Source organism: Ixodes scapularis, unplaced genomic scaffold (genome assembly GCF_016920785.2).
Source record: "Ixodes scapularis isolate PalLabHiFi unplaced genomic scaffold, ASM1692078v2 PGA_scaffold8__174_contigs__length_109621045, whole genome shotgun sequence".
NCBI lineage: Eukaryota > Metazoa > Arthropoda > Arachnida > Ixodida > Ixodidae > Ixodes > Ixodes scapularis.
Window position 1 is genome coordinate 73,736,932 of NW_024609883.1, and position 24,873 is coordinate 73,761,804.

At 45.8% G+C, this 24,873-nt stretch overlaps 1 protein-coding gene across 1 annotated transcript in view; it reads right to left on the reverse strand.

Moving 5' to 3' along the window:
- Nucleotides 1-24,873, reverse strand: part of LOC120850759 (thiopurine S-methyltransferase) — a 52,368-nt gene that overhangs the window by 11,500 nt on the left and 15,995 nt on the right. Inside the window, exons 3-5 of the mRNA XM_042286656.1 lie at nucleotides 18,042-18,171; nucleotides 11,584-11,636; nucleotides 4,964-5,038 (exon numbers count right to left, since the gene is read on the reverse strand). Of these exons, the coding sequence (XP_042142590.1) occupies nucleotides 4,964-5,038; nucleotides 11,584-11,636; nucleotides 18,042-18,171 (258 nt within the window). The remainder of the gene's footprint in view (nucleotides 1-4,963; nucleotides 5,039-11,583; nucleotides 11,637-18,041; nucleotides 18,172-24,873) is intronic.

Below are 24,873 nucleotides of genomic sequence, written 5' to 3' on the forward strand. Positions count from 1 at the left end.
TGATCTTCATCTCACAACAACGCGGCCGATATACGTGAGGCAGTACCCAATACCTCTGGCAGTACAAGATGTGGTCGAGGATGAAATCAGCAAGATGCTCGAGCTGGGGGTAATTGAGAAGTGTACATCGTCGTACAACGCTCCGGTCGTGATTGTGAAGAAAAAGGATGGATCAAACAGATTTTGTGTCGACTACAGACGATTGAATGACGCGACAATGACAAATGTAGAGCCAATACCCAGAATTGATGTGACATTTGCTAAAGCAGGACACAGGAGGTTTTTTTCTAAATTAGATGTAGCTAAGGGCTACTGGCAAATTCCCATGGAAGCAGACGCAAAAGAGAAGACGGCGTTTTCGTCAACAAGCGGGCACTACCAGTTCAGATATATGCCCTTTGGCCTCAAGACCGCCTCTGCTACTTTTACCAAGTTAATGCGAAAGGTTCTAGACGGTATTCAAGATGCATATCACTACATAGATGATATCTTGACCGCGACGAGCTCGTGGGAGAAGCATGTGGAAACACTCAGGACGATTTTTGAGCGTCTTTGCGAAGCCAACATTACGATCAAACCAAATAAATGCCAAATAGGGTTCAGCGAAATCAACTTCTTAGGACATAAAATTGGACTGGGGAATATCGCTCCTGACCCAAAGATCCTGGAAAGGATTCAAGACGCACCAAGACCCAAAACGAAGCGCCAAGTTCGGTCATTCCTCGGGCTTACGGGATTCTATAGACAGTTCGTACCAAACTACGCAGATATCGCAGCGCCGTTAGTGGATCTAACGAAAAAGGGAGCCCGCAATGATATTGAGTGGAGCCCAAGAGAAGAGGAGGCCTTCACGGAGTTGAAAAGTCGACTTGGACAACCTCCCATCCTGCTATCACTGGACCCCGAAAAGGAATTCGTGCTGCGCACGGACGCCTCTGAAGCAAGCTTAGGAGCAGTTTTACTACAGGAGAGAGATGGAATACTTCACCCGGTTGCATACGCGAGTCGTAAACTCAGTAGTTCCGAAACGAACTTTGCTACTGTAGAGAAGGAATGTCTCGCACTGGTCTGGGCAGTCACTAGGTTTAAGCTGTTTCTTTATGGAAAAGCCTTCCGCGTTCAGACTGATCACCAGCCGCTAGAGTTCCTCAACAAGGCGAAACACACTAACAGCCGAGTAATGAGGTGGAGCATGGCTCTACAAGACCACACGTTCAGTGTAGAATACATAAAAGGTAGAGACAACGTTGGAGCGGACTATTTAAGTCGCGTTTAGGCTTTATTTATTTGTTTTTGCTTTATAGGTGGCAACTAATTGATAAAAATCAAGTGTATCGAATGCCCAATCTGTATTTTTTGTATATTTTTCATGTCTGTTTCATTTTTTTTATAAAACACGTTCCTTTTGTGTGCGCGCGTGCGTGTGTGTAACGGTACCGTGCAGTCGCGTCGGTGTGGCTGTGCATGGTGCATCAACCAAACAAATGTGACTCCTGCAAGAGTTCAGCGTGGCCAAGTTGACGATGAAGACGAGGTGCGGAACTGCTGGATTACATGCCTCAATTTTGGGTCGACGATGACGGAAGGATTCCCTGGGCAGAAGATAAGGTGAAGAAAGAAGTTTCTGGGAATAAACTTCTCGTAGTTCGGGGGTATTGTCATGATTTATAAGACAAGGAAAAAGAAAAGGAACGAAGGAGAGATTTGTGGCAGCATGAAAAAAAGAAGAAGAATAAGGAGGCGCGAGAAGGGTTCGAAGCAATCCGACGAAGCGCGAGATTTGACGGCTGTCTTCTGGGGTTGCGGAGCTCGGGTCGGCTATGTCCCGTCCTCGAAATCGACTCCGCCAGGCTTGAACCGGTCGGCTACGTTTCCGTCCTCGCAAACGACTCCGCCAAGCTTGGATCACCGCGCTCGGCATCGTCAGCTGGTCCGAAGGGCACCAGCGGGCCGGACATCATTCTCCGACGATCCGCCCAACGACGATCCACCCGCCACAGCCCATGGTGACTATACAGGGTGATGACTATTTGTGTTGACAGTATATATCTTAACTTTTGAATGCAATATTTTTTTCATTTATCCGACGCTGATCGTATTCCAGTTTTTTTTTTCTTTTTTTCTTTTTTTTTTTCTTCTTACAGTAAAGTACGTTTGAGTTCTCCCGCTGGCTCTGGCTTCCATGATTCTCTCTCACCTTCCCGAACGAACCTGACATACACACTGATGTGATGATAGCTATCGAGGGGGTCGGACTGAGTTTCGAAAAGGGTCCATTCACTCACCAATTTTCTCACCGATTGCCTATGCCAATTTTTCTTACTATTGATTATACCATCGGCTTGGTAGCGCAGCGTTACAAGCAGACATCCATTGTTGCCCTGAATGTGCCAGCGCGTGACGTTCTCGCGCACTCGGTGCGTGACTTGGGCGGTAAAATGGCGTCTATGCATTAGCCAAAGCTACGCGCTCGAGCTGAGTGACACCGGATTGCGCGCACTTCAAAATGCATAAAAAAACGATCGGGCGGAAAAATGGCTGAGATGTCACCACTCACGCAAAAGAGCGCGTGTGTATGAAGGCACTCTAAGCATAACGTTGAATTCGCGCTAAGTGCGTGCTCACGGAAGTGTTCACCAGCTTTGTATCACACCGTCAAAATTGGTGCTCATGCCAGACGATATGTAGCTGAAGACACCTGAGCAGCGCTACATCAGCGCTTCGCTGCCTGTGAGAACCGGCCTTCACACTACAAACTAGGTTTTTTAGATACGTAAGTGCATGGCAAGGTGAGATTTTACTCCATTACAAACAAATGGGCACTAAATTATTACACATTTTTTTTTAAACGGTTACCTGCTAAAATATTAAAGCTACTTTGCCACCCCTTCCAGCTGCAATAGGGCGATATTTGTGTACTGCGCAGGCGACGACTGTTTTATTTTAACATAGTTCATTTAGAGGGCGCCCATCATCCAAGGCCTTGCGACAACCCAAAATTACATTCGCGACTTTCACGGCCTATATCATGCGCACTTATTTCCTTTCAAAGTGACTGTTATTTGGACGATCGTCGTAGAACAGCAGTACGAACTTGGGCCTACGACGCGTGAGAAAGTCTCATCTTGTAAAATGTGTGCGATATAAGAGCCCTACTTCGCGATTCCACGGCAGGAACGTGTAAGCATGCACTTTCATTCTGACGTCGATCTTGCAGGAGCTACGAGCGCGATTCTCACACCGCTATATTACTTACCATCGCTGAAAGTTTTGCAAATCTGTGACAGATTGATTGAGACATTTCGGGAGTCCTGACGAACCTTTCCAAAAATTGCCCTCTGCGCGCGGCCATATTTGTCCCCTGGGCTGTTGAAGGCGTTCTGAGCATGCGCAGTTGGGCTCTTCCGCGTAATTCGAACCGCCGCGCATATGAGACCACAGCGCAGTGACTCGGCATTTTCCGCCTGGGGCAGAAGCGCTGGAAAGGTCTATATATCCCAGTTAGTTTCGGAACGTAATTGAACTGCAGGAATTTCACGAAATTCGTGTCATTTTTCACTAGAAGGCATGTTACGATATCAGGACATTTTAAAAGCGTTTCTTTATTTGATGCAGAAAAGCAAGAAATGAGATCTCAAAGCCGTGGAAAGGTAGAACCATACATGGTACAATCTGTAGCTTAAAAAACCGTCGTATTTGTTGTTGTTTTTTACATTATTTTTGACACAATATTGTTTGAAGTGTTTCAGATAGCGAAGGAATACGCGAGTGAGTACCTCCGTTATGCGGTGTATTTTTTTATATAGAGAAGTTTCTTTTTTTTTTTTATATTTAAGCTGAACCTTGAAAAGATATGGTTTGCTATGTATAGCCTACCTTTTTTTCTGAGGAAGTATTGAGAAGATGGAATTTAAACTATAATCAAAATGTAACTTATTTATTTGCATCGAAAATTTTCTTTACGTAGCATGGTTAGGCAGAGTGCGTAGATATTGAAAATTTTCAAACCTTAGTTGAAGCGCACGCATATTACAGAAACATACGGCATTGTCGCATGTTGAACAAAACACCGAGATACAATAGCAAGAAAATTGAACCCAGGGCAACAAGATTGTAGATGTTGCCTTCCGTTGAACTCTTTTGGATCCACTCATCGTGCCTTTACAATTTTTAGTGTGCGTGAATCTTAATGTTTGAGCCCCGCGTTAAATTTACATCCCTCTTCATCGTTCACGCAGATTACCGTAATTACAGTATTATGAAACTTTTAAGCTCAAGCTATATAACAGCGTTAGCTGTTAGAGACACTTTCCGACCAGAGATTCCATCCCTCTCTCCCCATCGCCCCTCGCACATCTCGTCAGCTATGGCAAGACGTGCTGTCGTTCCCTCTTTCTCGCCCCTTCCCCTCCTCGTTCTTGCCGACAAAAAAATTAAGGAAAAGAAAAACGCGCCTACCAAAAAAACAAAAATTAAAGGCGCGTTTATTAGAATATTGCTAAGTTCCCTCTCTCCCCCCCCCCCTCCCCCCTCATTCCCTTCTAGACATGGCCAGACCATGTGATATCCGTTCTCCGTCCAAGTGGGAACGGTAAAGGCGCCGCGCTGAGCAGAGTAGACGCACGGACACAGAGGCACGAGAACAGCAAAGGCCGCAGAACCCCAACTATCCCGCATGAGAGGCACCTTTCACATATCTCGGAAAGCGCATCTCCCGCAGCTATTTCACTAAAAGCAAAGCTCCTAAAGCAAATATTCTAAAGCACATCGACTAGAAGCAAGTCTCTTAATGCACGTCTATCAACAACGCAACCGCTCCCGCTGACAATAGCGAAGCATTCTGAAAGGTCGTTTGGAAATTTTTGTTTTCGGAAATAATTGTATCCCTGCCACCTGATGCATCATCTCAAATATGGGCGCATCCGCAGCTCACTAGCGAGTAAAAATGACGTCAGTGACTTGCCTAGGGGCGTCTGCGTCGCCGACTGCGATCAGGCCTCCTTTGTCCCAGACGATGTCCATCGGACCTGCGCAAGACCTAAAGACAGAAAAAGGAGTCACGTAATGATCGTTAAACGATGTCTGTTCGTCACCTTGGCAGATCATTAGCGAGGAGATCGAACCATAGGAGATGCGTCCTGTCTGTTTTCCACGGAGTCCGTGTTCCCCCAACGCAAGCCAGTTGTGGACTGGACTTTTACGTCACTTTCAATCGAGCGCGGGTGACAAATTGTACACGAATACCGTGACAGTTTTTGGTTGGGAGTAGTGTTCAAAGAGTGTTTTGCTGATTGAACGCGAGTTCCTAGTCAACGCTTACGCAGCTTTCAGCCACATCAAACAAGCGCTATTTCAAGAAACGTAAACAAATAATTTACGTTGTCCCTGTGGCATATTTTCTGAACCAAGTCGCCAGGGGCGTGGCCAGTTGTATCTCCTTCCCAAATGCATGGCTTGCATCGACGTCACACCAGCACCCATTGTGCTGGTGTGCCTTGCTGCAGTGCTGGGCACGTGGCATACATGTGGCACCGCTGAATCTTTTCCTTTTTATAAATAACTATAGTCGGATGCAACCTGAGAACAATCTTTTAGCTCCACCCACAAGCGCATTGCGCCCATCTGAAGTGCCTCCGCCGTCGAGAAAGTAGTTCGCTAGCAACGTTGCTTTTTCTTCCTCCAGGAAACGTGTCTTAAACTACTACAATATTTATTTAATTCATTCAGGACATTTAAATAAGTTAGAATACGTTTTTGTCAATGAAATAGCTGTTTAGTAAAGAAAGAAAGTCATGTCCAATGTATACCGTCTTCCCAATTCATTTTGTGTCCAAGATACTGTCTAACATACCGTCTAACATACCTCTCAGCAGTGCTAAGCCTCGCGCCCGCTTCGAAATTTTCGTTGGCGATAGCGTCGCTGGATTCTCACGTTGTCGCGCAAAAAATGCTACAAACGCAAGCCAATACCATTAAGATTTTGTGGCGTAACCTCGGGCACGTAAAACACGGTGCAAAAAAGCAGAATAATTGTCACGAGAAACTAGCGCCGCGTTGCTAAGGCCAGCAGTCATGTTGAGCTATTTTTTTTTTTTTTTCAAAAGGATCGCGATTGGTCCACGGAATCGTGACGTCATGAAAACGATTGGCTGGCGTCTCTCGGCGTAGGATTACATTTTCCTCTGAGAGGCATTTCCGGTTTTTTCTTAGCTTGCAACCGACTTTAGTAGGAACGACCACCAGCCAACGCTAGTAAAAAAAACAAAAAGCTCCGGCTCATTTTAGCACTAACTATTGTTAGCCGCGCATGCTAAAAGCGCGAGCTATTTGCTTCGGATGAAGCCTCGGCAACTGCACGAGCGCTCCTGCAGTGAATGCTCCAGTCAAAGCAGTCAAGGCCACCCGCCCGCGCTTCCACAGCCTTCGCAGTTTGTCCATGATGAGGTGAGACGAAGTATTCGCGGCGAGAAGTTTTGGTACCGCTGACTGGTGGAATTTTTTCACAACCCAGAGTGGGGATACTTCAGCTTCCTCCGCTGGTGCAAGGACGTGCAGTGCCAAGCTTCTATGCACTATGGAAATTAAAACACAACCACGTGGGTAGTACGTGCACTACCAGTAGTGAGGAAAACAGAAGCGCCCGTACCAGGCTCCTCACCGTGAATAGGTTAGCTCAGTTACGGAACCGCCCATCGACGTCGCTCGCACGAGCAGTACCGACCCTCTCCCCCCACGGCTCGCCTCCCGTCGTTCGACGTACCACCGTGTTTGGGGGACGGCTGCTATGGCAACTATGGAATACGTATGTTTCGAAGCACAGCGTCTAGATGGCTCTTCACGGTAGTCTGACGCAGAGCCGTGTATTGAGAGAGTTTAGCCAATAGGCGGAGCATAGGCCGCCGCCAGCGCCGAATATTCCCCCCACGCTTAGAGCGTAAACTAAATTTGTGACAATGCGTCGACCAATCAGGATACCTCTACTCTATCTCACACATGTCTGCAGTAAAGACAAAGGCACAGGCGCGTGAGCCTAGCTCAGCGAAACGCTTTTGTTTGTACGAGACCTCGTGCATAGGAGGCACTTTCCAAAGCCACGCGCTCGTGCCCATGCCTTTGTCTGCACTGCTAGAACAGCGTCCTGAGACTGGCTGAAAGAAAACAGTGCAAAGGGTGGGGTGCGCGAGCGTCTTGAGACGCGGAGTTCCGCTCGGCACGGCTCAAATTATACTTCGTTTCACTTTATCTGCGAGCGAAGCCAAAGCTAGAAGCGCGAGACCAGCGCTTTTTGCGTTTCTCCCCAGCTCGCGCGCTCGAGCAAAGCCTGAACGCGCGGAGCTTCCGTGCTCGCACTTCCAGTTATGCCTTCGCTCGCACATAAGGTGAAACGAAGTATAGTCGTGTCACATATTTTGATCACACGACCACCGCTAGGGGCTGTTTCGCGGCCTGTGGTTGGCCCCGAGATGCTCGCCTATTCAAACCAATGTATGGCCAAACTCTCTCAATAAACGGCTCTGGTCTGACGTAAAGCTCCTGTATACAGAAAAGTAGCAACATCCTTTGAAGAATGCCGCCTGCTATCTTGGACCGATCCAGGCGGCGCTACCGTCGACGCGCGAGCGCGAAATAGCAAAATATAACGATAAGGGGTATTCACACGAGGGAGAAATCCCGGGGATTTCTCCCCGGCACGCGCATCCCACGACGAAAAAGACAGGCTTTGCGATGTGCAAAAGCCTCGCGTTTTCATCTCGTGATTCGCGCGTGCCGGGGAGAAATCCCGGGGATTTCTCCCTCGTGTGAATACCCCTTAAGAGTGTGCATGAGGGACAAGAAGGGAGAAGGAATGCCTGTGCTGTCGGAGTGCATTGCAAGCTGCCAGCTCATGTTGCCAATCAAATAACGCCTACTGTGCTACGTCACGGCTTTCACCGTGTTTTCTTGAGCGCATTCTTTGAGGCTGGTAGACCGTGACAGTGCGTTTTTATGCCTGTGTGTATGTATTTTGCGTGTCTTTCAGCCTTTGACTGTGCTCTGACTCAAGTATAGGAAGGCCGTCTGATATCTTGGAGCGATCCAGGCGACGCTACAATCGACGCGGGGGTGTAAAAGGGCAAAGCACAAAGATAAAAGGTGCGCGTTTCAGAGGAGGAGGGAGAAGATGTCGCTATCTTTCTTATTCAGGGACATTAGTCTGACGGCTCTGGTCTGTAGTAAAGCACCTCTATCCAGGAAAAAGTGGCGCCATTCTTTGAACTAGCCTCCGCGCACACCATTGGCCAGTCGTCACATCACACCTGGCTTTCGGTTTTGGGCCTTCGGTCGCCATAAATTTCCCTAGATGCTTCTACGCCGCAACTGACGGACTGCTGCGCCTGTACGAAAAATCGGCCGGAAAGCTTTTCATGTTGTTCCCTCTGGAACGAAAATTAACCTCGGAGCAAGATCTTGCTTCACTGAATCGGTCGAAAAGATTCCAACCCGACGGGAGCCGCCAAGTTATGCGAGGTGTGTGCTTTATAAAGCTCAGCAGCATGCAAAAATATACAGCTGTTTAGAGCGAGCTATGCACTCCTTTCCACCAAACGCGCAAGCGACTGAGCGAGCACAACATTGCCAACTTGGCATGCACGGACGCGCGTGCCGTGGAAGTAAAGGCCCCTACGCACAGTTGCGTTTGAGAGCGTTTGACTGCGTTGCGTCGAGAAACAAAAGTGAGTCACCGGCACATAGCTGTGCTTCGCATCCAGCGTGAAATCCCATTCAAGCAATCGCTTGGAACGCGACAAAAGAAGTATAGATGTCCTGCGTTCACGCAGTCGCAACGCACTGAAACTCTATCAAGCGCAAAACGGCCAGCTCGTGCTTGTGGCATCGGCGTCGCTCCCAAGGGTGCGTGCGGAGTACTCGCTCTCGTCAAATGTTGCGTACGTGCTCGCGTACTATACTTTGTTTCGAACACACAGCTTGCAATGCTGCCGCGGCTGCGGACCCGAGAATGTGAATGTATCTATACTCCGTTTCAATATAAGTACGAGCGCAGCCAGTGCGGCAATCATGAGTATGTTATGTAAAAATGACTGCACCTGTCAGTAAAGCTACCTGCATATTTGTGAATTGTCAAGAAAGCATTTTGATGGTGTATGGTGTGTCTCCGTGTCACTTATCTCCTTTTTTCGTTCTGTGATCTATTTTGTTATGTACTCAGCATGTGTTCTAGTTGTAGTGCATATACTCCTGGCGTGGCCTTGTACTTGGCTGTCAGTTTTGTGAAATAAATAAAATTGTGGCTTTGATCTTGTTGTCTTTAATGTCATATGTGCTTGTGTATTTTTATGGAGATTTTTATCTCACATTCGCTTGTTTTGCATTGTTCTCTGGGTGACATTTGAATTTTTTTACCTCATTCCCTTTTACTGAAATAACCTGCAATTGCGTGACTCTTTTCTTAAATTTGATGACTCCCTTATATACATCTACAAGTAGTAATATGTATGAATATTAACATTTGAACAGGGAACTTTCAGGTCTTCATTAAAATTGTATAAAAGTTAAGCACTCGATTATGTGCTGAAACCGAGCGCTGGTTCCAAAGTCTGCATCAGGTTTTCTTGCCCTAAGACGGTGGCCGAAGAGTATAAAAGCAGCGTAAATTGCAATTAAACCTAGATTTTTTTAGTTTGTTTTAGTATGAACGATTATTAGAAAGGATAAACACTGATAGGATTACGGAGTACGAAAATTAAACAGAAACAGAGTTTTCATTTCTTAAAACGGGTTCAGGTAAAATAACGAAAATAGTTTATTACGCTCGGAAGAGTAGTGGCACCGTGTAGGCCCCGTAGCCCGTACCAAAAAACCCGCGGTGTCGCAAATGTTTTACAGCATACATACAGTACGCACGCACAGTAATACGTAGCGATTTTTGTCGTTAATAGTACCGCAGTTAGCTTAAAAATGCTAGCTTAGCGTCAAACACATCAACGCTTCCCCGGTTAGAAAGATAAAAAAAGTATCTCGCTTTTTAGGGCACCTAATGTTTTTATCACCCGTAGGCCAAACCCTCCTGAAAGCTCGCCAAGGACACGTATTAAAAAGAAGTGGTGAATCATTTCAAATCGTGGAGAATATAATTGCAAGTTGGCGGCTTGATACGATGATTAAAACCGACTTGCAATTCCTGTGAAGCCGAAGGGTGGACGGACACTCACGAGACACTGACCGATAATGCAACTCGGTAGGGACGATTATCCAAAGCCCTTTCGGGGCCCACGGTTGGACGAACAGATCTAGAGCGGCAATAAGGACGGTCGGGTGCGAATGCAGGCTCTAAATGAGCTCATTGCCACACTTATAACACGATAAAAGTCCACACGATTGGCATCCCATCCGCTGCAGCTGACCAAGACATCGAGACGCTTGAGGAATTCCAGAGGGCGCCTCCGTCGCAAACCGGAAGTGAGAGGCAGGGTAAGAAGGGGATATCTTTTTTTTTTTTTTTTGGAGGAGAAGGGAAGAGAATGCGCCACTTTTCCCAGATACAGGGACTTAAATTTGTGGAACACACAGTTTTCGATATATATATATATATATATATATATATATATATATATATATATATATATATATATATATATATATATATATATATATAGATGGCGCTTCGAACCGCGGGAGGCCAGAGCCGTATGTAGAGAGGGTCTGATCATTGGGAGGAGCCGAGCTGGAACAGCGAAAGCGGCGCCGCCGCCAGCGCCGCATATTCCCCCCGTGACGAACTTAGCAAGAATGATCTGGCATGACATTGAAGTATTCGCGTTACGCAGTGCAGGTTTCTCGTTTTGTCTCATCTCCATTTTTTTAAACTAATTGCAGATTGAAATGTTGTATCACTTTTCCGTCGCGCATACCGAATAAATCTACCAGGTGGCTGGGGACGAGAGTAAATGAAAAGGTGTATGCGACTGCAAAATTCCCAAGTAAAAGAAAAAAAAGCTTACCTTTTTTTTACGTGTTGGAAAGATACGGGGAGTATACAAAAAACACTAAAACTTGTTTTCGAAAAAGAAAAAAACTATAGACGACTAGTTTATTGGTAAAAGGGTAAAAAAAAACGGAAAGCTTTCTATTTTTTATAACACTTCAGCGCCTCGTGGGCCTCGAGCGTGCACGGGTAGCGAAAGCACGGCGCAAAGCAGTGAGGGCTTGCCGGAGGCCAGGCATTCGAAAGAGACGCTCTGCCATTGTCACCCTGCCAGTGATTGCAGCCATAAAATCCCACCGATTGAAGAAAATATTCGGCCTGCGCGATTATTAAAGGTACCACCTTATGCATATGAGTATATTGAAGGAAACACATAGTTCTACGTCACGACAAGCACGAAGTGAAAGGAAAAAGCCGTGGTAAGCTTAGTTCATTTCCCCTTCATTAGAGCTTTAACATTACTGCTGCGCCTGACAACTTGAGAAGCACAGAGCGTGGCGAGTTCCGAGTCTCTTGCTATCACTACGCATATAACCTGGTCGTGATATCAGCCGATGACAAAGCCGAAGAACAAGCAATTAAAGAAACAAAAGACTTACGTGTTAAAATCAAATATGTTGCAGATGAATATTCGCAGCCTTTTGTCTGGTGTCTGTTGGGAAAAAAAAAAGTATTGACCCGATGTTTGTCGGATCAAGCATACGGGGGGAGGCCATTAGGACCAGAACATTTGGCACGCCTTCGCAAAAATTCGAATTCCAAACGTACATGCCTGAGACTGCATGGGCACGCGAACGTCGTTTTGCAAAATGTTTTGTTTAATTTTTTTAAAGCTCTATACTCAGATGTGGTAAATTATTAAAAATGAATCATAACGGCAGCTGTGTTTTCAATCTACTATACCAGCCGGTTTGTCGTCTGCTCACTGAATGGCGAGCTCGCTCCCAAATAACTTGTTAAACGCAAAAAAAAAAAAAAAAAAAAAAAAAAAAACTGACATTGTTTAGTAGAGGCTGGCAGCGAGCAGGATAACCGCGATATGTGATCATTAGAACGAAATACACGAACAATGACCACCTGGGAGCAAGCTCGCACACCAGTGTGCAGACGACAAACATCCGGTCTTGCACAGCAAAAAAAAAAAAAAAAAAAAATGCTCGGCTTTTGCTTTCTTTTTTTTTTTTTATTACTCCATCACCTGCGAGCTTCACTAAAAAAAATCGACACGTTTTTTTTTTAGATTAAATTGATGCATTGAACACGTCTTTGCTATAGGCTAACTCGACTCGCCGACGCAACACCACTGCGGTGGCGCTGCCGTCGGTACCGCGCATGCGCAGAGCGCTTCACTTGCCTCGAAGTTGAATCTGGTGTGGGCAAAGCGGGCTTCTTTCTAAACACTGCGTCGGTGTATATAAAGCTGCCGACAGTTGAAGAAACACGGGGTGGGGCTTATAATGTTCACGCTCCTCGCTCGCTGGAGGGTTCTTTTGGGATTCTTATCGGGAAGGGCGCGCAATCCCAGTGGCTCTGGAGCGACCATGGAGACGCTCTGGGTCCTACATCATTCCCCGCGTTTCGCGAGCCGTCGGTGACTGGATATCGTAAAATTAACTGGCCACTGGAATTATAAGCATAATCAACAAAATCCCGGAAGAATCCATCTGTCATGAAGCTCCGTGGTACAATGTAATGTAGGGTTTCGTATGTTTCTTTCGTTTACATCCGAAAAAGCACCCGACGGTAAATTTTCAGTCGATTCAGCTTTTTCCATAAAACAAAAAACAGAAACAACAACTCTAAATTCCAAGTTCGCAACAAAATAAAAATAAAAACGGGGTTTCGCAAATAAGCCTTGTAAGAGCACAGGGTCAGTGGTTTCGAGGAGATGCTCACTTTAGTTTCCTTTGAAAACTAGAATTATATACTGACAAAAGGGTGTTTTAGCGTTTTACCTGATTCTTTCAAGACAACGGGTCATGGCACCCGGCCTTTATTTTTTTTTTCTAATATAAAAAAAGAACAAACAGAATAAATAAACTTCGAATTTCAGGAAACTGGAAATCTCACAAAAACAAACTCCGATAAACACCGAATATTCGGCGAAAAGTAAAAAAAAAATACCCTTCAAATTTCACGAAAAAGTAACTCCCAAAACAAGAAGTCATAAATATATTATAATATAATATAATATGATATAACTAAAATAACTTGTTTCTCATTTTAGTCCTCTATTTTTAGAAAAAAAGATACATGGATCAGACCACACCTCAGAAATAAGATAGCGTATCTGATTTTACAATTAATAATAACAGATGGCGAATTAAAAAAAAATACTCACACTAAACAGAAGCTGTCCAACATGGTCACAACAACCCCTTTGCAGCTTATTGCATCTCTGTTGTTTATATCAGCGTTCACAAAATCCTACCTCGAAAACCTTAAACGGAAGTGCATCTCTGTCGCTTCCTATTATCAGATGCATATATATATATATATATATATATATATATATATATATATATATATATATATATATATATATATATATATATATATATATATATATATATATATATATATATATATTTTTTTTAATTTTGTTTCTAGTGCAAACTATTATGAGTCAACCAACATTGCTTGAAGATACGCCAAGTACAACCCTTTTATTCCTATGAGTTTGGCCGGTTCTGCTCGCTCGAATAGATTCTTTTCAAAATCCATGCCATCTGGTGTCTTAAACAGCAGTTTCATTTTTTTTTCGTACTGATGGTGGTCACGAAAATGTATTTCATCGGGAACCGCCACAGTTGCACGCCACTGGAAGACAATAAAGATTTCTTTATCTCAGTTCTCTATCAATTTGTTTCATTTCTGATCGTGTGAATGACAGAACTACAGCCAGAACGAAGCAGCGTCATTTTCGTAACCCAATCGATAAAATTTCCATCAAGAAGTGACTTTACTGGGAGCCGAGTTTGGGCAAGCAGATTGCTTGGACCTGAGTCCGAAATAAACGCTAAACCGACATTCGTGTCTAGTTCGTGCATTGCATTGTACGGGTGTCCCTAAAAAAAAAAAAAATCTTCACAGTTTTTTGTTTTCTCCGTAAAAATAAACTATGCATCGCCGAACGCTCATTCTCCAGGCAAAGGCAGCGCTAGAGGTTAGGACCAGATGCTAAGGTTTCGGAGCTTTTTATTACCTGGTTCAAACGTTTGAAACAACTGTTGGAAAGAGAATTCAGTGTTGTGTAAGCTACATTGCCGAAAAAAAAAAAAAGTAGATTTTTTTTGTGTGTTTGTGTGTGTGTGTGTGGGGGGGGGGGGGGATTGCATTATGTTTGGAACATGCAGGACAGGTCTCGTATCTTCTTTTTTGGGAACAGCTTCAACGTCTTTCTTCATCGGCCACAAGAAGGCTGCCGTTAGAGCGTTATAAATGCCACAGATTCTGCTGATGATAGTTACCAAAGTGGCCAGACTGAATTAAGCCTCTTTCAATATTCTCCGTACCTTCGGCAATCCAGCTGGGATCGGTTGTTTGTTTTGTGCGGAAAGTACCGCGGCGACCATGTAAACGTGACCTCCTCCTATTGGCTTGTTTTGAATGGCGTCCGATCGTTGGACCACACATTAGGGTAGGCAAATAAAGTCAGAACGTTGTTTAAACGCAGCTATACTGCCAATGTCAAGGCGATCGATAAGGTCGATTCACAGAAGGGAGTTTTCTCACGACTTCCTACGTTACGAGAGGAGCCACTGGGACATTCGTGTTTCGTATGTCGTCTGCTGAGCTACTTCCGGGACTTTCACGCCGCGACGTCAAGTACCGCCGCTCTAATTTCTCGACCACAGGCAAAGGCACGAGCCATCGGCGCTGGAAGAGGTATACTGCCCCAGCTTTTATCTCGCGTGGTTGTTTTTTTTTTCTTTATTTTGGCTCAAATTTACCCACCCTGGAAGTAACTTTACCTGCCGCTCCTACAGTGTATAGGGTCGGTCAATCAGACTCCAGTTGAAAGTCCCCACAGTCAGTTTCTGCGAGCGAAATTAGGCGTTTGTGCTTAAAGCGATACGGATTTCTCCGCCATTAGGCAGGGATGCGAGGTACTTCCTTGGCCCCATGGAGCTGGTCACGTGACAGAAAAATCCCTTTTGGCCGCAGCCGCGGCCGCGTCCTCAAGATGAGCAAACCGACCCTGGCGTGCCTTCCCACCAGCTGCCCCGCGATGAATTCCTAAGCGCCACGCGATAAAAAGAAGATACCACGAAAGAACCTTGTTGTCAACAAGTACCCGGCTATGTGATCGCGTGAAGTCCTCTATTCCCTTAGCGAAGAACTCAGCAGATTATTGATTTCCTGGCAATCAAATTAATAAACCAGAAAATGCTCATAAACTGCGATTTTTATGCCGCGGCATTATCTCCGGGAGAGTCGGCATTAAGGTGTTCGACCAGTGCTGTATTTATGCTTTTTTTCTACTGATTCCCAAAGTTCCTACTCATAATTACCAACTTTCACCGCCAGTCACCGAGAATTAAGCAGCACCTTACGCGAATCTGGCATTTTAAGCACGACGTAAGGAATATGGCATAGGAGGCTCCGCGACAGTTTCCAAACGATTTAGGCGTTTGCTTCTTTTCTGACAGCTTCTCCAGTTTGCTTCGACCAAAGTCTATACTCGTGGACATTTTTCAGTGCATTTCTAGAGAGGGGGAAAGAGCACGCGTGCACAACTTTGATCAGCGCTCAAGCGCGCGCTCCCGTAACCTTGATTGCAGCCGCGCTCTAGGGCAGCTCCCGGCCTCCCAGCGGCGCTTAGAGCCTACTTTGTGCTTTAACTATGTGCCAGTGAGGCTTCGGAAACATAGGTGTTATCATGCCTCACTGGACAGACCTTAAAGGAGCTGTGCAACGATATTTAATTGGAATGTTTTTCTCTCTACACGAGCTTACTGGCACACCTGGGACTCAAGGATACTCACACGCAACGCCATTGGCCAAGAAACTCCTTTGTTGCGGTGTAATTTCAAGGACAAAAGCGATCATTTTCATTCAATCTCTCCTTTGCAAAATTTGATGACGTAACTCGGGGATCGCAGTACACCCAAGTGACGATATTTGAATGCGGTTCATAGATTGGGCCCGAGCATTGCGTGGGCACTCGACTTGGGCTCGTGACAATTGCTAGCTCGAGAAGCATTTGGGTTGTGACCAGTGTCCAATCGCTGCAATGACGACAACAGCCGAGCCATAACAATGTCTGGAACTCAGCGCGTGTCCTGCGCTTTGCCAACCCCAGCGCGTGGCTATGATCAACACTGGCGGCATATAATCGGCTCCAGATCACGTGGCCTCTTGTTCTGGCTGCGAGTTGAGGGGGTGGACGCTGCTCGTTTTTCTTAAATTTTTTTTCTTGGACTTCTATTCCGTGGGGTGAAAAACAAACGCGTGTTTCATAGGTCATTAACGTTAAGGATCCGTTTTAAGCGGTATTTGCGCAAAGTACAAAAATTGTTGCATCGCTCCTTTAAAGGAGCTGTGCAACGATATTCAGTTGGAATGTTTTTCTCTCTACATGAGCTTACTGGCACACCTGGGACTCAAGGATACTCACACGCAACGCCATTGGCCAAGAAACTCCTTTGTTGCGGTGTATTTTCAAGGACAAAAGCGATCATTTTCATTCAATCTCTCCTTTGCAAAATTTGATGACGTAACTCGGGGATCGCAGTACACCCAAGTGACGATATTTGAATGCGGTTCATAGATTGGACCCGAGCATTGCGTGGGCACTCGACTTGGGCTCGTGACAATTGCTAGCTCAAGAAGCATTCGGGTTGTGACCCGTGTCCAATCGCTGCAACGACGACAACAGCCGAGCCATAACAATGTCTGGAACTCAGCGCGTGTCCTCCGCTTTGCCAACCCCAGCGCGTGGCTATGATCAACACTGGCGGCATATAATCGGCTCCAGATCACATGGCCGCTTGTTCTGGCTGCGAGTTGAGGGGGTAAACGCTGCTCGTTTTTCTTTAATTTTTTTCTGGGACTTATATTGCGTGGGGTGAAAAACGAACGCGTGTTTCATAGGTCATTAACATTAGGGATCCGTTTTAAGCGGTATTTGCGCAAAGTACAAAAACTGTTGCATTGCTCCTTTAAAGGAGCAATGCAACAATTTTTGTACTTTGCACAAATACCGCTTAAAACGGATCCCTAACGTTAATGACCTATGAAACACGCGTTCGTTTTTCACCCCAAGCAATAGAAGTCCCAGAAAAAAATTAAAGAAAAACGAGCAGCGTTCACCCCCTCAACTCGCAGCCAGAACAAGCGGCCACGTGATCTGGAGCCGATTATATGCCGCCAGTGTTGATCATAGCCACGCACTGGGGTTGGCAAAGCGCAGGACACGCGCTGAGTTCCAGACATTGTTATGGCTCGGCTGTTGTCGTCGTTGCAGCGATTGGACACGGGTCACAACCCGAATGCTTCTCGAGCTAGCAATTGTCACGAGCCCAAGTCGAGTGCCCACGCAATGCTCGGGTCCAATCTATGAACCGCATTCAAATATCGTCACTTGGGTGTACTGCGATCCCCGAGTTACGTCATTAAATTTTGCAAAGGAGAGATTGAATGAAAATGATCGCTTTTGTCCTTGAAATTACACCGCAACAAAGGTGTTTCTTGGCCAGTGGCGTTGCGTGTGAGTATCCTTGAGTCCCAGGTGTGCCAGTAAGCTCGTGTAGAGAGAAAAACATTCCAATGTCGGCCGTGATTGTGTTAGGAACGGCCTACGCGTAGGTCTCGAATTCACGCTCCTAATTAGAACATAAAACATAGCTTTTACTCCGGTAAGCTCCTTATTTGAAATTTTGATGCACCGAACGCATCGTCTTCGACCACCAATGTAGAAACTTTTAGCTCCATAATCGATTTTTTGCGGTCCCTTTCAAGGGACAACGGCCTTTTAGACAGACGCGGTATAGATTGCGTGTCTATAAGATGAGGGATTCACCGACTCGCGTAGAAAAGGCTTCAAAAGGCTTACCTGCAATATCTTGCGATTCAGCACGGGACAGAAGCTTTCTTCACAGGGCAGTGCGTTCTCGTCGAAAAATTCTCGAACTGGAGCTTCCACCACTTCGACGCCAACGACACGGTGACCTTTGTCGTAGAACCTGTAAAGTGGCAACATATTCGCTACTTTAGCAAAACGGACGCCGCCAAGCGGGAAAACCGGGAACCAGTCGGTACAGGTCGCTCCGCGCCCCGCCGCGTCTCTGATGGCTTTCGCGGACACGTGCTGTCGGCGCGGGGGCGAGCAATGTAATTTGACGAAGGTCCGAAAATTTCTTAAGTTTGCCCGAGTGTTCATTAGTGTGGTGAAGCCTCAGTAGATTGTTTCTTTCCGTCACGTGTTTGAAAGCCCGTTTACTCCACAACACACGGTCGCGTGCTTTCAATTTTTTGGATGAGGAGGAATCACGGAAAAACGTTTTGGTTTCTCTTCTGTCTCTAATCACATTCAAAGTGACGACTGCTTGGTAACTGATAAGTGGTTTCTTTATAAGGATATAGAACAGTGGACTGAGGTCGACAGACGAAGTGTTTCACTGAAGGAAACACCAATGTTGCAGTCAAGTGAATGGGAAGGTTCGATAGCTGCTTTCCTTGAGTTTGGTTGTGCTCGATTAGTTTCAAGTTAATTTGAGCCACTAACGCTGGCCGGTGTGTTCGCTATTCATGTTGGCGGCTTTTCGCCGAAAAAGACCACATTGAAGGAGTTGGGCTAATTTCGCAATTACTCGATTGAGAAAACCTGCTCGCTGCATGTGATTATTAAAGGAAATTATCTGCTTTCAAAAGGTGGGGGACGCGTCTCGCAAAGTTAGAAGCTGTCACGTCATTAGGATCTATGGCGCCTCCAATATTTATATAATAACCCTTGTCGAAGCCAGCAGCAATATACGTCTACATTGCTCAGGTTGACCGGCCACAAAAAATACTCATTTTATCCGTTCAGGATTCGAAGTCAAGTTCAATGAGAAAGGTCTGAGTGAATCTCCGATGAAGACTCTCCTCAGTTTGTCCGCATTCGTCTCCGTTCTACCGGCTAGAACCATTTGGCTAAGTTTAAGTAGTATCTCTCTGTCTGTCAAATATACTTTTATTTTGCAGTTCACCTAATAGTTAGTCAACTAAGTTCATATTTCAACCCGAAGGATATTCTAATATCACTTTAGTTGGACCCCATAGTACGTAATATAATACATAATCCGCATATTCGTCAAAATGACTTCTCGATTGCTACTAAAACCTGAATTGGAATACGAGTATCAGCTGCTTAGTGAAGCGCCAGCGAGTTGACATGCTCCTTGGCTCAAGAAGCGCTTGGTTGATTTTCGTGATTTTCCTACAGCCTGCGTTCTTGACCGAGCACACGACTGGAGCTGTTTCTTGAAACGCGGACAGGCACAAAAGCTCAATTTCGCGGACAGATAAGTCGCATGGTCGAGGCATGCGAGTTAGCTAGAAATTACTCTCGGTGGAACAATTTTGTAGCCCTCGCCGCTTTCCTTAGATGATCAGAACTAATTAGAGTCTATTACGTTTCTCCGGAGCCCATAGTTTCGGCTTTGATCGAAGTCTTTGAAACGAAAGTTTGACATGAAAAGAACAAAAAATACCGGCAAAACAAAACTATGCTCGACAAGTTTATGCGCACCGGCTACACTTACCAAACTCAGTTCAAATACCCATAAAATTGGGCATTCAACAAAAGAAAATTTGTTAAATTGAATGCGCCACCCATTCAGGCGGCCCGGCCGAGCCGACGCGACCTGGACTCAGCCGCCATGTTTGTTTGGTGGTGGCGCCCCCTATAGGTCGCTGGAGTCGCGAATATTACGCTCGTGGTCACGTAGTGATGTTATTAATGCTATGGCGCCTGCAGTAGGTCTCCGACTACTAAGATTCCCGCGTTCTCGAAACTAGTAACTCAATTTCTGCCTAGCGACGTCAAAAAAGTATCATATGTTGTTTGCCTGTCACGATCTTGGCGGTGGGACATCATTAGAGCTGGATGCGGCAGACGTCTGTTCTGTTGCACATCGCCCTCCAGCTTGACAGACCGGCGGAAGCTTCGCGAGCCAGGGGTTGGGACGCCTAAAGTCCCTGTATCTGGGAAAAGTGGCGCATTCTCTTTCCTTCTCCTCTAAAAACCCTCCTTACTCCACCACTAACTTCCGGTTTGCGACGGAGGCGCCCTCTGGAGTTTCCCAAGCGTCTCGACGTCTCGGTCAGCTGAAGCGGTCGAAATGCCGATCTTGTGGACTTTTCTCGTCAGACAAGTGTGGCAGTGACATCATTTAGAGCCCGCATTCGTATCGGACCCTCCTGAAGCCGCTCTAGATATGTTCTTCCAACCGCGGATCCCAAAAGTGCTTTGGGTAATCGTCCCTACCGAGCTGCATTAGGTCAGTGTCTCGTGAGTGTTCGGCTCAAGGAGGTTAATTCGGCTTCACAGCTGGAGCGGGCGCGTTGCCGATCGTGTGGACGTTTCTCGTCATTTAAGTGTGGCAATGACCTCATTTAGAGCCTGCATTCGTATCCTACCGTCCTGACGCCGCTCTAGATCTCTTCGTTCAACCGTGAATCCCGAAAGTGCTTTGAATAATCGTCCCTACCGACTTGCATTAGGTCAGTGTCTCGTGAGTGCTCGGCTTCACATAATTGCAAGTCGTGTTTAATAATCATATAAAACCCTAAATTGCAATTGTAATCTCCACGATTTCAAATGATTGACTACTTTTTAATACCTGTCCTTGGCGAGCTTTCGGGAGGGTTTGGCCTACGGGCGCTACAATTTGGCGGCCTAGAAAGCAAGATACTTTTTTCTTTCTAATCGGGGAAGTGTTGATGTGGTTGATACTAGGCTAGCACTTTTAAGCTGCCTGCAATACTAGTAATGATAAAAATTGCTACGTATTTCTGTGCATGCTGTAAACATTTGCGACACCGCGGGCTTTTCGCTGCAGGCCTACGCGGTGCCGCTACTTTTCCGAGCGTATAATAAATACTATTTTCGTTATTTTATTTGATGCAGCCGTTTTAAGAAATGAAAACTCCGTTTTCGTTTAGTTTTGTTACTCCCTAATTTTATCAGAGTGTCTGTATCTCATCTGTTATTCGTTCATACTAAAAAAAAAAGAAACAGGTTTAATTACGATTTGTGCTGCTTTTAGACCCCTGGGCCAGCGTCCCGGTGCAGACTTGGAAACTAGCGCTCGGTTTCAGCATCTAGTTCTCGAATCAAGCAATTGCTGGTTATTTCAGTAAAAGGAAATGAGGCAAAAATAATTCAAATCATACCCAGAAAACAATTCAAAATAAGCGAATGCGAGATCGAAATCTCCATGAAAATGCACAAGCATGCACAGATGATGTTAAAAAGAACAAAATCAAAGTCACAATTTTATTTATTTCACAAAACTGCAAGCCAAGTAAAAGGCCACGGCAGGAGCATTCACTACAAGTAGAACACACACTGAGTGCATATCAAAAGAAATCGCAGAAGGAAAAAAAGCAGACAAATGACACGGAGACGCACCATTCACAATCAAAATGCTTTCTTAACACTTCACAAATTTGCGGGTAGCTTTACTGACAGCTGCGAGTCACTTTTACATATCATAAAATACTTCTAAAGCCCTTACACCTTCTAATGCTGTTACTGGTGCGGTACACCTGTAGACAATAAATTGTACAAACCGCATGGAATTAAACATAGAGCTGCTTGATAAGACGGATCTGCAGGTATTGGACTTCAGATGCATACTTAAGATAAGGATGCACGAGTGTGTTCTGTGCAGCAAGTTTGGCTCACCTTGTATGCTAAAGAATCCATCAGCTTGTGGATTATGTCTGACACAAACTTGAAGTCCTGTACATGCCAATGAAGTCTGCATTCTACAGGCAAAAGCTACCCCCATTCCCCAGTACCACATTGAACCCATGGAAAACACAAGAAAAATTAATCTTAAAAACTTTCTCGAGGATCCCTTTACTCCATGCAGTCCCTTTCATAGTTGGCTTTTCGAGACACTTAAGTTGATCTGCAACTGGCATTGCGCTAATACCAGTTTTATCTGCATTGAATATAGTTCTTTGTAGCTCTTTGTCATTCATCACTACACCAGAAAAACTGACATTCTGACGATACCACCGGATATCAAGTGTAAACAGTGTGCCTAAAAAAAAAAGATGATTACTTTAGTCTTGTTAAGCGGCTAACAGTGAGACTATAAGATCAGATGTAAGTAACAGTGTGTGACTGTCTGCACTCTGCCAGGAAATAAACAGCAATCGAAAATGAAAACTCATCAGCTGTTGCTGCGGCAATCCGCCCAGGAGAAGTTGGAGAAGCTAGGGTCTGTAGGGCGCTGCTCAGACCTTGCTCGGCAGCCATGGGACGGCACACACTTCTAGAATGAATAAATGAACAGAGACAACAGTCGTTGTAGGTGTGCCTCGGTCGACCTGGAAACAACAGTATCATTGCGCTAAATTCACCAGCAGCGCTGGGGGGGGGGGGGGGGGGGGGGGTTGCCGAACCAGGGTGCTCTTGGGGAGCTGGTAAAGTTAGGTTCGGTACAGCACCGCTTGGAACTTGCTGGGGGCCCTCGGGAGGACACATACTCCTAGATTGGACAGATATGGCACTATAGTTGTAGATAGTCCCCGGTCGACCACGAAACAGTGTCGGGCAGCCAAACTAAACACCAGCTGCGGTTGCTGCAGCAGTCTGTCCTGGGGATATTTCAGTACCGTGTGTACTACCTTTTGGTGTACTATTCAGGTTTTGCTGGGGGTGCCTCGGGGACTTTAGGGAGGCAACCAAAACGAACAAATGGTACTGCAATTTGTAAAAGAGGCATCCAAAATTATCAGTTTGTGCATCGAATTTGTATCATAAAACTCATGCAACGTGTCTCACTGAAGAATATATATATATATATATATATATATATATATATATATATATATATATATATATATATATATATATTGTGAGATGTTGTACATACCATTTACATTTCCAGTTCCCTTGCAGTGATGGTTTACACTCATGGTTGAAGGTAACGAAAAAAGAAATGTTTGGGAGAGCATCTTTCCGCAATTTTTTGCTCTCCTTTGTTTTGCATGATTACTGTTTTGAATTGGTCAATACTGAAGCGGTCCTGTAATAGATTGAAGAGATCGGACTGTAGTCGGGAGCACATCGTGTAACGCCACCTCAAACACCCGTTTCTGCAGATCCTAGGTTAGCCCGTCAAAGACCTGCACGCGAATTTTGCGTGCTGTCAAAGCTGCTGGCGCGAGTGTAGGGTTGATCTGAAATGTTTTATTTGCTTGCGTTTTTGTTTAAATAAGACTACGAGGGAAGGAGACCCTATTGACGCTACGACAGCGAACGCACTTTGAGCAAGCTAAGCACACACGCCCGTCCAGTAAGAGCGTCGTCAGAGAAGACATACTCCTGCTTGTCGCACTGGCTGCGCTCGCACTTATATTGCAACGGAGTATAGATACAGCCCAATGCTCGGGTCCGCAGCTGCGGCAGCGTTGCAAGCTATCTGTGCGAAACAAAGTATAGTACGTGAGCACGTACGCAACACTTTACGAGAGCACGTACTCCGGATGCCACAAGCACGAGCAGGAGCAGGCCGTTTGAACGACTTCCGGCCCCGACGCATAGTTGCGTTTGACAGCGTTTCACTGAGTTGCGACTGCGAAAACGCAGGAATCCATACTTATTTTATCGCGTGCTAAGCAATAGACCTATAGAAAGTATTCATAGGACGCCATATTTGTGGGTGCACTTTAGAGCGCATGCTCAGAGCGAGCTCCCATTAATAGGCTGCTAAGACCGGCACTCTTGATGGTGCGGAATGAACGCGGCGGAAGAACTGTGGAAGCTCGGCGTCAGCACGGGCTCAGCAGTCGCGCACACAGCTATGGCCACCAGAGAATACTCCTTATACCTTATACCTTTGCAAGTGGGATCCCGGCTTAACCTCGAACCGCGCGCCAAGGTGAGGCGGACCTACTCTCCAGCCAGGACGTTCGCTGGTTGTCGTACAATGTTGCCAAGCGTCTCTCGCCGAGGCGTACACCACTGAGCGCAGAAAGAAATAAAAAAAAATAATTATAAAACGTACACGTGTCGTCTTCGACAGCGAAAGAGCAAGGACAATTAAATAAAATGCCTAAAGCGGTAACAAATCGAAAATTTTCATAAAGATCTAAAGTCTCAAGGCGCTCTCTTCAGAATGCGCCAAAAGTCGCATGGCCTTTGCATCAACGATGGCTGCGCTCGCGGCAGCTCTGGCTTCCACAACATGCAGGAACAGAGGCTGCGATCGTTATAAAGTCAGCTCCAACCCTTAAAGATGCCCCGTCCTACAATATGTGACGCTACGATTCTGTGTGGATACATCCTCCTGCGTTCCGAGACAGTAAGTGTGCCGCTAACGTAAGCCATCGGCGATGCAGCAAACGGCACCATCTTGTCATAGCGCACCCCAATGACGTGCCCCTGGCGCAGCCCAACATGGCGGAAACGGTACGGGGCGCCAGCATCGCTCAAAATGGCAGCGCACAGGAGCCTTTCTTGCAAACGTGTATATTACCCCAGCATCAAGGAGAATGCAAGGATTGATGTTCCACGCACCACACGTGCTGGCCTCAGCAGTAGTAACTTTTCTAAAACAAATACCTAAAACAAATGGCATCTTGCACGCGCGTTCGTCAACGCTTTACTTTGGTCCGAAAAGCGCCAGAAAACAAGGACAACAGAGGGAATACACGAAACGATGCGC